The following is a 14,836-nucleotide window of genomic DNA, read 5'->3' as shown; positions in this document are numbered from 1 at the left end:
TCACAAGAATGAGTGTAACTCACGCACTCACACACAAAGTCAAAGGTAAGCATGAACCTAAAATGCATGTGCACACACAGCGAGCTAACACAGCTTGCGGCTGTGGCGTGGGAAGGAATATGAATCAGCTGGTTGTCCTGGTGATCAAAAGCTAATGTGAGATGTTTATTCTCTTCGTGTCCTCATGTTCCAGTCTCCTCAGGAAGCAAACATGGAGCATCTGCGGGTAAATGTGTCAACGTGCGCGTGTGTGTTATCAAGCTTACGGTAGATCTCCAGCACAACTGAGGCCTCCTCGGTGTGACCGCTGGCGTCGCTGGCCTGGCAGCGGTAGATACCCGCATCTTCGATGATGGCGTTATAAATAATGAGTTTGGAGCGGGACCCTTCTGTGTGGAGCGCCATTCGCCTAGAGGCCATGATGCGCTCGCCCTGGGGGTTGTACCACTCCAGCTTTACTGGCTCGCCGATAGCTAGCAACAGAGAGAGAAAGAGAGAGACGTCAAATAAACTGATTATAAGGAGTGTATTTTACTCTGTTTAACCAGGAAAGTAAAGATCATGTCACAACTCTTAATGTTTACTTTCATTGCTTGAGAAAGAGCAGTTTTCATGATTTGTGGCATTCACACCTGAGATCTATAAAGAGACAGTTTTAAGTGCACTTGCCTCTTGTTGACCTTCAGCAGCTTTATGTATTTTAAAATTAATCCAATCAGATGAAGCTGCAACAGTTTCAGCAATCTCAAGTCTCAAGATTGCTTGTGAAAACACCAGATTGCCCTTGGGTACCATTTACTTGGCATCGCTATGCATGAGGACTCTAGCACACAGGTGAGTTTGCTCACAGTTGTGTTTTTCCTTCTTTCTTAATAGACTGAGAGCCCACAATACAGACTTCCCTGGAAGGCAAACTTTTTACAGAGTGAACATTTTTAATTATTTTTTAACTAGGTGTAGATGGACACCTAACTAAGAAAAGTAGAATGTGATAAACCAAAAATAGAGGAGATATCCACAGTGACTAGCTTCAAAATCAGCTTGAATTTAGGGGGGGAAAAAAACACAAATTATTTTAATTGGAAAGATTAAGGCATCAAGCTGCTTCAGGATTTAATCATAACACCACCCTGCATCAGAAAATAAAATTGCCTTGGTTTTCCAGAAAATAGCCAATATTACCTAGTTTAATGATGCTGAGTTTAAAAGTACCAATAAAACTATTCAATCATGTACAGTTTTGTCCAAAATGTCAAAATCTTTCACATAAGGTCCATTTGCGATCATTGGAGTTCAGCTTCTCCAACACAATTTGTCTAATTTTCAGAGGTTTCTTTTAACTGGACAGAATGACCAAAGTAATTGTCATCATGCAGCAGGACCCCCTTTAGGCTGGCTTTTGAGCTGTCAATGAACAGCCTCCAGTCATCTGCATCATGCTGACAACTCATTACACCCAAAAAAACTTCAGCATCAACGCAATAGAGAAAGTCATCATTCATTTCAAAGAATGGAACGAGAGCCTTTTTGGGATGCCTATTAAAATAAAATTTGGTTCCTGGGACCACCAGCTCAGCTGCTTCCTTTGGCAAATCCAAACTCTGGCTGAGTGAATAACTGGGGAAGAGATGAGCTCCTAGAAGATGGATCTTTAAAGTCCTCATCACTAGAATGTTGTGCATATGGAGACAAAACATCATCAGACTCTTCGCTCTCATCAGCTAAGTCAGTAAAAATGGGAGGTGGCATTTAATCCGAATGTGGTGCAGGTCTCATTGCAGATGGCAGGTGATAGAGGATTTGGTTTTGGAACTGTACCCAGAAATATCGACTAAACAGAAGTAGCAGGCATCAAAGTGATTCTGTGGCTGCCTCCATACAGCAGGAATACCAAAACCCAAGCCTTTTCTCTTTCCCTTAGTCCACCTTCAGAGGTTTTCCACACATGCCCGGCAGGCTAAATGAGGTGCCCGTGGCTTGTCTTGGTCGCCCAGTTTCATACCAAAGTAAGCAAAGAATGCCATTTTCACCAAATCTATTCTGTTTTGTCTCTGTTTGGATGTAGTGAAGCACCCACAGATACAGCAAAAAAAGTCTAGATCATGTTTACAGCTGTGAAAAAACATGACGTGATAGAGCAAAATGGATATTATTTTTCAAATAAGCAGCCAAAAAATTAGTGAAGAACAAGTGTTGGACTTCATCCAACAAAGATGATGCAAGACTGCGTAAGCCCCACTGAAGACCCTTTATTTGATTAGGTATTACATGTCAGTAATCTCTTGCTACTGTTTGCTTTGCTCTGCAGACCCGAGGACCATCCACTGCTTCTGCTGGAACTAGTTTAGGGAACAGACGGCCTGAAATGACATGATTATGTCATAATCTTGGATTTACATGGCTAATAACTCGGCACAGAAACGGGGACATATGTAGTCCATAAATTCTGCTCGTGTTCCTAAGATTTTGCACGGCGCTCGTGTGAGTACCAACATGAGCAGAGGCGTAAACATGGAAACAAGTGGTAGGCCCGACCAAAAGCTAGCCCGGGTTCTGATTAAAATGGCGGCCATATGTACCTTGTGAAACATGAACTCATCTGGCTACTGTAGGAGATGATAGAACCATCTGCCTGAAGCAGGTGCTGCTTGCCTGTAAATTCTGCAAATAAAAGTGCCAGCATGGAGGGCCATTACTTGGCCCATCAATCAGCTAGAGACTGGAACAAGAGAGGATACAGACAGAGGCTTGTCCAGTTAGGAAACAAAAGATACAGGAAGAATAGAAGCAGCAGACATTGTTATATCGTATAATAGAAAAATGACAGGATGACCCCTTAGAAAGAGAAAATAGAAAGCAGGCGGTCTGAATACCCTTTTCCCCCCTCTCTGCAGCTGTCGGTAAGATGCCCTTGAGCAAAGCTTTTATCATTCAGGTGCACAGCAGCCTGCATCAAAGGCCAGCATTGGTTCAGCTTACAACTGGCAGGACTAACTGTGAGCGGATGGCTTCAGGTAGGGCTGGATTTTGCTGGGGACGTATTTTTTTCCCCAGCATACACGAATTATGAACAGTGCATTTAACTTCGATGATAATCTATTTTAATGGCACGCAAGCACATAAAGGTAAATGATGACAAATTTCCCTCTCGATATCCACGCCTCCAACATGCAGGCTCCAGCTGACACATGCTGACTCTGATCATCATCACAATATTTCCAACAACTATCAGCGTCGTATGCTTGGCGTGTGCTGCTCATTAGTTCCAAGGCCAACAAATCTGATGAGGCAATCAAACACAAGTGTTGCTGAAATCACATTACAGTACCGAGCGTCCCGGGCTTTCCGACCGGAGCCTTGTGGGGAACAGATAAGCGTCTAGCATCCCCACAGGCATCTCTTTATACCTGTTAGAATCCCAGCGTTATCAGCTCTTTCCATTTTACAGTCTGTTGACAGCGGAGACAGTTAAATATGCTCACACTGATGCAGCTAGTATGGTGACAGGCCATTTGCTTCACAGATGATCTGAGAAGACAGGAGCGTGGAGCGTGATGCCCTGTTTTCCACGCTCAGCCCTGCCTCCCCCTGTGTGTCTTTACAACTGCATGAATAGCTTGTGGAAATTTCTGTCAAACAGCTCTGAAGATCTGCATAAGCTTTGGTGTTATTACTGATTTTTGGCATAAAAGAATGACTGTCTCTTGCAGTCGTAGCGTGGTAAGAAAATGATCAGTTTTCTACCGAAATGTCTACACTGAAACGCGGTGATTGAATGACAGCTTAATCCTAAAAATCACAAAGAAATTACACTTCAGATGAAACCGGGATGAGCGAGGAAGCTTTGTACCCTCCCCAGCAGTGAGAGAGTAATCGAAAAAAAAAAAAAAAAAACACTGAAGCAATCTTCTCAGCTCCTGCACAAGGTAGATTATTGACTAAGGGGGCCTCTTGGTGCCAAAATTAGCTGAGCACAAGCCTAAACACTCCCAGATCCCCATGGCACCTGGCAGTGGGGCCTTGGTAGAAATTGATTTAGGTCTCCGGGGAAGTGGGTAACAGCAGAGTATCAAGCTGACCAGGGAAAGAATTTCACCGGTCAGCATGTATATGTGTGCTGCTTGGTATCAGAATTATTGGTTATATATCTATCTCTGCCTGCTCTGGAATGTGTAGCCACTGGGAAAATGCAGGTCTACTGGGATGTGGGATGTGGCCCTCCCTGCTTTGGTTATCTGAAGAACACACAGAGACACACAATAGCTGTTGGATCTCGTTTGGCTGCCGAGGTTGCTTTTGTAGCTGTCTCCTGTTTTTCTGCAGCAGCTAACGCTTGTTCTGGCTCTCTGCCACTTCAGTCGCATGGGAGGTTAACCACACACACCTAAACACTGGTTTATCCACCTCCTCATCTGTCACGCCATGGGCCCAGGTTCATTTCAAATAAGAAAAAAAAACAAACAAACTCTGCAGTAGGTGCTGTTATTGCTGCCTGTTTTCTCTAACTGTAAGAAAAAAAACAAATACAAATAAATTCATAATTATTTTTAATGATGTTTACTTTTGTTTGGAAATTCTTGCTGACATGACTGTGTATTTGTTACCTGTATATGACAATAACAAACTAAACTACTGTGCAAAAATCCTAAGCCAGCCCTCATTTCTTTACATTTTGCTAGAAAAACGGGGAATAGGTGCAGTGGTTTATTGAAACATGTGATGTTCATTTATGGAAATACATCATATAAGACAAAATGAAAGTTTGGGGGCACCCTGGTGGCTTAGTGGTGAAGCCACATACATATGCCGTATTGCGGTGCGGGCGCCGTGGGCTTGAGTCCCGGCCTGTGGCCAATTTACCCATGTGTCTTCCCCTTTATCTTTCCCCCATTTCCTGTCTCTCTCTACTGCCAATAAAAGCCGCTGTGGCCAAAAATACAAAAAAAAAAAAAAATTAAAGTGTGTACAATCTTCCTCTGGGTCAAGTTCATTCTATCCCCCCCCGTTCTGTTGTGCCACACTTCCTATTTTATTTTGTTAACAGTTGTCCTCTGTGTCTTGAGCTTAACTTCCCCCGTCTCATTATGTCCATTGTCTCCAGCTGTGTGCCCCACCTGTTATCTCTCCCCTTGTTTTCCATGTATATATTTCCTCCGCCTCCCCTTGTTTATTGTTGTGCAGTCCCTCGTAGCTGCGTGCGTCCCGGCTCTGTATCTCCCTGCTCCGAGTGTCCCACAGCATTTGTGTTTCCTGGTGATTTCTGTTTTTTGGATTCCTTGCTTGGTTCAAGAGCATTGGCAAAATAGTGGCATTTGATTTCACTGACATGGAAACAGTTTCAGGGATCAGCGCAGCAGGTCCATGGGAAGTTAAAGAGAAAGAGCTTTATTTGTCACACACATATACATGCAGTGAGATTCAGTCTCTGCAGTTGACCCATGGAGCAACGGGGGGGGGTCATCTCAGTGATGAACCATCTTCTTCTCCCCTAGGCTACCACTCCCAACATTTTATCCTAACTCCTAACATTTTATCTTATAATAATAGACAGAGGTTCCCCTTTTCTACCTGAATGGTCCAACATTTTTCAGTGGGCTCAGAGCTGCTGCATCATTGAAATGAATTAAAGGGTTGCATATTTTTAATGCAGTGCTAATTGTATGAACACAACCTTACGCTGTGAGCGCATCAGCTTGGATTATCAAATTAACTGACACTGGGAGCCATCAGTACTTAACAGACTAGTGTCTGTTTGCAGTTTCTGGGCCCTCTGGGATCACGTCCCTGGTAAAACAAGAAGCGGGAACAGGAGAGCTGCGGGACACTAAATATTTTTGCATTTAAAAAGACAGAAAAAAACAATTTGAATATAAAAAAAAAAAAAAACTTGGGTAATTACCTCAAAAAATGGATAATTACCGTACAAACCAATCTTCCCATTTGGTAACAGTCCTTGGCTTTCTCACCTTGTTGTTTTGGCTGTTTCCTCCAGTTTACCCAAAAAAAAATCTCACACTTTCTGTTTTCATGGGTCCGGGAGTTATTAACAAAAAAAAACAGCCAATTAAAATAGCAAACTGTGCATGAGGAATGATTAAATGAGGTTTTTAAAGGCACATGCTATTAGCACCCAGCTGTCAGTAGCCAGCAATACTATTTGTACCTAGGATGAATATTCAGTGTGACTATTTCCACACATACACTACAGCGTATAAAGAATGACGGAGACAAGTATCTAGGTGGCCGTAGCCAGCGATGCCATCCATGCGCACATTAACAGAAAGTCTTTCCAAAACATGGTTAATGTTGTGAAACAGTTTATTTTAAGTTATAAAAAGGAAACAAGTCACCTAAGTGTAAAGAATAACAAGTCAACAATGACCTTTTGTTTTCACATTGGACACATACCACAGTTTCCTGAGTGAAAGCCCTTTGTTGCACCCATCCATGCACCCAGACCTTCTCCCTATAAAAATGTTTTCACTTGACTTTATAAAGTTATGCATTCAGTAACTGACTTATGTCGGGACTTGTGTGTGCATAAAAGACATTATTGAAATTTTACTGTAAAAAAAAAAGGGGTCCACGAGGTCATGTGACTTTTCAGACCTGGGTGCAAATAGATGCTCCTTTTATAAAATAATCGTGTTCATCTGTTGGTACAGTTCTGGGATCTAAGCCAAAGACAGCTGACACTGTTTTGTGTTTTATGTATTGAAATAACTTTTTTTTATTTATACAAAAAAAGTTTTTATGGCTTTTATCTGTACATTAAAAAACAAGCTATGCAACAGAACATATACAAATACTGTGAAAAGCTATTGTGGCAGAAATGACTCGTATCTCTTTAGGTATTTGTGTCTTTCTGCTTTTCTGATCGCTCAAATCTTCAGGTCTTTTCTGTCTCCTATCATGTCAGGGCCTCAATTGAAATCACCACTGAATGTAATCTTTTAGAGTCTCATGAAAGCATGAACAATTTTTTTTTAATCCTATCATGCAAGGGGATTAATAAGAGCTAATTCTGCCTCTCGCATTTCCCTTTCAGAGCAAAAGTCAGTGAATAGATGGCACGTCATTCATTCTCACTGCAAAGGTCTATGTATTTTAGAAGAGTTTGGTGAAAATGCCATTGTGCATTAATGACCTGTGTGATAACTAGCTGTAATAGAAATACTATGAAGGTCAGAATTCGCATTCTTGACCTTTGTAACAGCGTCTAATGGAGCACTTATACAAGGTTCATTTAGTAGTAGCCAAAGCTCTAAAAGGAAAAATGTAGATTGCCTTTTTCATGTAAATATCTACATGAATATATATATAATAGAAAGCTTTTATTATAAAATTTGCATTGGAGAAAGCACAAATTTGTGGCCTCCATTAAGGCATCTTGGAATTAAGTGAGGTATTGATAACGTTAACCATTACATACTCTTCATATTTCATGCCTTCACAGTATCGTCCAGGTCACTTCTGACCTGAGCCAAAAATTCCAGATCATTTTAAAATGTCTAAATGTACTGTGTATATACACTGCCTGGCCAAAAAAAAAAGTCACACAAAAAGGTCACACTAATATTCGTTGGACCGCCTTTAGCTTTGATTACGGCATGCATTCGCTGTGGCATTGTTTCGATAAGCTTCTGCAGTGACACAAGATTCATTTCCATCCAGCGTTGCATTCATTTTTCACCAAGATCTTGCAGTGATGATGGCAGATTCTGACCACTGAGGAAAGCCTTCTCCAACACATCGTACAGATTCTCAATGGGGTTGAGGTCTGGATTCTGTGGCGGCCAATCCATGTGTGAAAATGTTGTCTCATGCTCCCAGAACCACTCTTTCACAATTCGAGCCCGATGAATCCTGGCATTGTCATCTTGGAATATGTCAGGGAAGAAAAAAATCCATTGATGGAAAAACCTGGTCATTCAGTACATTCAGGTAGTCAGCTGACCTCATTCTTTGAGCACATAATGTTGCTGAACCCACATAATGGGTGCATCACTTCACCTGCCTCTCTTCTTACCCTGATGCGCCCATCACTCTGGAACAGGGTAAATCTGGGCTCATCAGACCACATGACCTTCTTCCATTGCTCCAGAGTCCAATCTTTATGCTCCCTAGCAAATTGAAGCCTTTTTTTCCGGTTAGCCTCACTGATTGGTGGTTTTCTTAAGGCTACACAGCTGTTCAGTCCCAATCCCTTGATTTCCCTTCGCATTTTGCATGTGGAAATGCTCTTACTTTCACTATTAAACATAGCCCTGAGTGCTACTGTTGTTTTTCTTCAATTTGATTTCACCAAACATTTAAGTGATCGCCGATCACGATCATTCAGGATTTTTTTCCGGCCACATTTCTTCCTCGAAGACGATGGGTCCCCACTATCCTTCCAGTTTTTATAAAGCGTTCGTAACCCAATTTTAGTAGTTTCTGCAAACTGACATCTTCCCCATGACCACATGATGTGTCTTTGGACATGGTTGTTAAAGAAATGAGAAGCAACTCATCGCACCAGTTAGGGTTAAATAACTTGTTGCCAGCTGAAGGATAATCGCCCATGCAGTAATTATCCAATAGGAGGCTCGTACCTATTTGCTTAATTAAATCCAGGTGGTGACTTTTTTTTGGTCAGCCAGTGTGTGTGTGTGTGTGTGTGTGTGTGTGTGTGTGTGTGTGTATAAATATATATATATATATATATATATATATATATATATGGATAAAAGTTTAGTCACTATCTTTTTTTAGCACATTCATAGCATATATTATATAGTATATTCAGGTCATACCTGCTTTGCCCAAGTACATACCTTGCACTTTACTACTCTGCACTCCTGGTTAGATGCCAAACTGTATTTCGTTGTTCAAGTACTTGTTACTGTGTTCAATGACAGTAAAGTTGAATCTAATCTAATCTAATATCCTATCTAGCATTAAAAATAGTTGACTAATCCTATTAATGTTTCAGAGAGCAGGAAAAGTGTATTTTTTTCAGCATGTTTTACCCAAGACATCAAAGCATAAAAGCCATAATGATTTAAGCATATTTAAATTATGAGAACATTCTAGAAATGTTTATTATACGACCATCTATAAACATTAATAATATTAAACACTGTCCTCATTGCTATATCGTAAAAATCCTCATGTCCATAATAACTACTTTCAGCTGCTCCCTTATTAACAAGCAGGCTGTGCATATTTGATTTGACAAATATGCCGGATCCATAACTTCCGAATGCCCTTCCTGATGCAACGCACAAGAGGTTTGTGTCTCCTCCCAGGATCGAAGAGGGGATCTGTCGTTTGTTAGGGGAGTCTGTGCAAACCACTACATTATAATTAGACATTAAATAAATCATCAGAAATAGAAAAGTATGAATGCAGCTAAAAAAATGTTTTTTTTAATTATGTTTTTTTTATTTTTAGATGATTTTGTTACATTGCAGGTGCTTGTGCATGCCAGTGCAGAGCTTGTGTCAAGTCATCCTCTGACCTCTGTATGACCTCTGTTCCTTATGTGTACCATTCACGTAGGAAGCGATATGTGCTAGCATCTGCGCTCTGTCTGTACTGGATCATTTTCTGTGCCACTTCGGATATATGTGTGCTATCCGTGCCCACTCCCTGGAATTTTTTTGTTTCTATTAGTCGTGCAAATGTGCTGCGCGTGTGACGCGGTGAAAAAGCATTCATGTGTGCCACAAGCCACAGGGAATAATGGGTTTCCGAGCACAGCAGTGCTGTTTTATCATTGCATCTGAAGGACACTTTATATTTTCTTGTTGTTTCACTGTTTCAAGATCCTCCCCGTGACCCTTCAAAGACCAGCAGGCGTCTGCCTCAGTAGGATCTTGGGTAAACGTGGCGGGAACGCAGACAGTTCTCGAGGCAGTGTCAAGGTCCTCCTTGAACTCTGTCACCACTGTCCCATAAAAAATGCACACAGACATGGCATGTACAGTTTCACAGCTTTAAACCACTGTTATCCTTAATGTGACCAGAGCAGGAATCCATCTGAATAGGTACGGACCAAACATGATGCAGAACAGCTCTGTGCACATACATTTTTTTTGTATTGTGGGTCACTTTAGCAAAAGTCACCACCTGAACAATATGTAAAGGATAAATATTCAGGTATGAGGAAGAAAAACAAAGCAGCTATCCAAAACTTAGCTGATATTCTTTATCAGGAATGTGTCAGCAGACTGACTGGTGCACCAAAGTACATGACATCTTATTCCAAAAGAATTAAAGTGACTTACTCGTGACACTAAAACATAAAAAAAGTAAAATGAGAAATCTCCTAATTTAAACTGGTTCATGTTGGATCCCATCAAGCTGACTGAATCTCACTGAACTGAGAAATTTGCATGTTCTGTGCATCAGGCTAACAGCTGTTTCCAAGTTTGGCGATTGTCAATAAAATCTAATTGACACACACCTACACAGCCCTGTGAAGCAAATCAGATGAGGGTTTTTTAATTATTATTATTATTATTTTAGAGAGTTATGTTATTTAAAAGTTACCAGGAAATCTTCATCTTTAGGCTACTCCCTTTAGTGGTCGCCACAGCTGATTATCATCATCTTCCTCTGCCACACCAACCACCTCCTTCGTGGTCTTCTTCGTCTCCTGCCTGGGACTTCTATCTTCAGCATACTTTGTCCAGTACAGCCATTCCTAAGGCTTTGGGGCTCCTTCGTCTCCATTAAGTTCAGGAATTCATTTTTAAATGACTGAAATTTATACAGTTTTAGTTGAAATTATTTAAACTAACAAGAAACAGAAGAAAGATTTGAGATCAGACATGAATAATGCAAAAGTAATTTGACATTCAGCCATTATGATAAAAGGATTCCTCCTTCGGGCTACCATGCTGACTTATAGTTGACCTTATTTTGACCTTTTTTCAACATCTTTAAGAAAAAGTAAGGTTGTGATCTTTTGGTAATAAATGTAGAATAACCCTCTGATTTATTCTTCCCGGCAAACTTTTTGAGAGAGGCATCAAATAAACAAATCAACTTCACTCTGATTCTTTTGTCTGAAGAGCAACACACACATCTCAGATCTCTGAACTTTTCAAACCATGAATTCGCATACAACACAGCTGCCTCTCTGTGCTTTCTGATCCTTTCTTTTATGGATATCTATGTCGGTCTGATTCATACAATACCACGTTGCAAGCAAAAGCCAAAAAAAAATGTGTCCTGTGTTTGCAGGCTAGTCTCAGTTTCACCGAGCTTTTGCGTTTGGCCTCTCGCTGTTTCTCAGCCCACTCCAGTGGGCAGAAACGCATGTGAATAAGGTAAAACTCAGGCTTAGCGTGACTTCCTGTGGTGAAAAAGGGCAAAAGAAAGCAGCGTGTGACACAAACACCTCCTCTCATGCACTTTGACAGCGGATGTTGGCAACTTATCTCCCTACCTACATCTGCAACTCTTTCATTTTCTTTACCTCAAAGCCTTTTCCATTCTTCTCAGCTCTCCACAGTGAAAGCTCCTACTTTTCAATTCCTGACAGTTTGATTCCATTCACCTCAGTTTTTTTTTTTTTTTTTTTCCCCATCCGACCGCAGCACATATTAGACTTCAACGCCCCCTGGATGCTCCTCCCAATATGTGTCTCTACCGTCTTGGCTGTTAGCGCCACACTGAGTGTGTTGGCAGGACAGAAGAGGCAGCCAGCAGGAGACGGGCCTGGCCTGCTAGAGAGTGTGCTGCCACCCCACTGAGCCACTGGCTCCCGCATCGGGTTTTCTGCTATGGTGATATAATGTTCAGAGGGGACGATGAAAAGGAGGAACAGTAGGGCAGGAGCATCCCCTGTGTGGATTGAGTCACAGTGGGGTCAAAGAGTCCCTCACCATATGGACCTCATGGATTGTTTCATGTTATCTTTCACACAAACGGACATTCATGAGCACTGATATGAGACCCCCTGCTGCTTCTCCTACCGCCGTCCAAACACTCACACATACAATACATATGCATAACACTGAAGGGGACCTATTATGGTAATTTTCAATGCCCTATTTTTATTCTTTGACTCTACTAGACCAGCGCGGCACAATCTGCATTTCAAATTAATCCTTATTTATCTGATACTGGGCCATAGTGCAAGCTCCTCTCCTTTTAAAGCCAAACTTTCTTCTGATTGGAGCATCCACCATTGTAACAGTAAATGTTTGACTGAAAATAAAAAGGCACAGAAAAGAAAAAAAATGTTGTGGTGGGGGGGGTGGGTATGCCATTTGTACCTGTGCAGATGAAGAACTTGGACTCTCCAACACTTAACTCCACTTTGTTCAAGGATATAGACACCTGCAGGGCGGCTATAAGAGAACAAAAGAGAGACAGAGAAAGAAAGGATAATGGATTAGTTATTATAAGCAGACTGCAAAACACAAAGACGTTTCACATTTGCTGACTGGATAGACATAATAGTACAAAATTGCCTTCAAAAAGCATCAGCTTCTCCGGCAAAGTGGGCCGTGTCCGTCTCTTTAAGAGATTCTGTTACATTTACATTTGCATCATTTGTGTGGCAGGCAGTGCGCAGGTTACGTGCACGTACCCTGCTGCATAAAGGAGCTCCTTAGGCATGTTTGCAGCTCAGGCTTGTACAAGAGACATTGTCAAAGCTGAAAAGAACAGTTTATATATTCTTATTCAACTTTAACTGCTTTCAAAGTTTCCGTTCAACAGAACAACAGACAGCTATTCCTCCGCACAAAGCTCTGAGACAGATTGGCTTGATACCTTCTATTAGGCACATGGCTGTTTGTGACAAGCTTGTCAGTCAGCTTGACAATGAATGGGATCCTTTCAGCCTGAGGTAATGCTATTTGCAGTTATCTCTCTCGACGATGGTATATGAATCGAACAACAGTGCAATGGGAATTTTAAGAGCTTAAAACGAGCGGAAAACGGCAAATAACTCAATAATGCTCGTGTTTCCTTTGGTCGCAAAACTTGTCAAGCAAGGCTTTGTACATCCTCACTGAGATACACCAGACTATTGTGAGGGGGGGAAAAAAGGGGGGGGGGTATGCTGCTGGAAGACATCATTTTACTTAAGAGACACAGTGAAAATGCAGAGGGAAAAACTTGCAGCTGGTGGCAGTGACAGAGTCAAACTACAATCAGAGGCCGTTTGTCTGTGCTGGTCCATTGTAAGTGGCATTATAATGCTGCACAATGGGTGATCCAGTGAAAGTTTTTGAAAGGCTGAAGTAAAAGGCAGGTATCTGAGTAAGAGTCTGCCTGAAGTATTGGCTGACATGAATGTGTCAAAGGAGGGAAAAAGGAGGAAGTGGAAAAAAAAAAAAGAAGCAAAAGCAGAGCTGTAGCTAAACAGCACTGTGGAGCCAAGGATGTGTCTAGATGTCTAATGTGATGAGTACTGATTGGCAACTCAGTGGGGAGAGGGTCAATTTTAGGCCAAAGCCTCTCGACGCAGCAGTAGTCACACTGCATTGCAAGACATTTGATGAGCCTGTCATATCTCAGCTCCTCATTGTCAGCCCTTGGAGCTGCAAGTCTAGTTAGGATCAAAATCAAGCCACACACAGATACAAACACACACGCGGAAGCTGAATAATACTCTAATGGATGTTAATTCTCTCTATAACACTGGGAAACTTAACAGGGTGGCTGTCAATAATTGAGGAAATGATGCAATGATTAGCCGCAGCTTCTCCAGGGAGAACGGCTCCAGTCAGCAGCAGCAGCATCAGCATCACTTTCAAACTGCTGTCACCGGGAGCCATCTGTCATAACCTGAGGCTGCCTATAGATGGCAATAAAGGGGCACTGCCACATTTGCATGATGGGGTAAAGGTGCAGGTTTCAATAGATTTGATCGTTTCTGCAGCGCATCTCAGTTGTTAAAACATCAACCAGTCAATAGCAGAAGCTCAGAGAATGAATGGGCACAATGGAAATTTTATAAAATCAAAGTCCATTCTATTTGCAGGGTTTAAAATAGAAACACTTACTGTACTAGTTGCACACAGAGCTATATTTTTTTTACGATGCGCAGTTTTTGTACTTAGTGTTAATGTGATTTTGGGACTGCTAAGTAACAGCAAGTTAATGTTTGAACATGCTCGGCTGCTTCACCAGCATCTACTGTATAATTACATTTTTTTTTTTTTTTTTGCAGCTGCCAGCAGCTCATCCACCTACTTCGTGCAATGCATCGTGGGAGAGTGAGCATCCACCGACGGGACACTCAAAATAAAAATCACGTGACATCCCTGAGTACCCTTAAATTGGTCGCTAATTGCTTGATGTGAAAGTGCCATACACTTCAAGCGTTCCTCTAATTAGCCTGAAGTATGGAATGCAGGCACAGCTACTGTCTCCGCACACACAAGCATTGTTTCAAATGAATGCAAATGCTATTCTTGGGTTGATTAATCATGTCTATTTAACCCTGTGCCCTTCCACACTACCTGCCTTTGACTTAAGGCAGATTCCAATCACCGCTTCTAACAGTTTAACGGTTTTCAATTATTAATTGATTCTGGGCTGCTCTTGCTGTATGTGATTGATCACATAATAACTTGCTCATAAAACTCAGCGGGCAAAAGAAAAATGGCCTGATTTTTTTTTTTTTCTTTCCTGTTCTGCTGGAGTCATTGGTGTGAATCATATAATTAAGTTGAACCTGGGAAACATTAGTGTTCGGTTGGCATTTTTGAGCTAAAATGCACAACACAGAGTCCACGCGGCGAATATGCATTGACATTTTAATGAGAATGTTGACAGGATTTGAAATATGACATGGAATGGGAGAATTTGTTTACTCAACACTGTCTCG

General features: G+C 41.5%; 1 protein-coding gene across 1 annotated transcript in view; it reads right to left on the bottom strand.

Moving 5' to 3' along the window:
* Positions 1-14,836, bottom strand: part of ncam2 (neural cell adhesion molecule 2) — a 488,348-nt gene that overhangs the window by 114,944 nt on the left and 358,568 nt on the right. The window contains exons 2-3 of the mRNA XM_030747061.1: positions 12,270-12,344; positions 267-473 (exon numbers count right to left, since the gene is read on the bottom strand). Coding sequence (XP_030602921.1) covers positions 267-473; positions 12,270-12,344 — 282 coding nt within the window. The remainder of the gene's footprint in view (positions 1-266; positions 474-12,269; positions 12,345-14,836) is intronic.

This window comes from Archocentrus centrarchus, chromosome 2, assembly GCF_007364275.1.
Source record: "Archocentrus centrarchus isolate MPI-CPG fArcCen1 chromosome 2, fArcCen1, whole genome shotgun sequence".
NCBI classification, from domain to species: Eukaryota; Metazoa; Chordata; class Actinopteri; order Cichliformes; family Cichlidae; genus Archocentrus; species Archocentrus centrarchus.
This window is presented reverse-complemented; position numbering and strand designations above follow the sequence as displayed.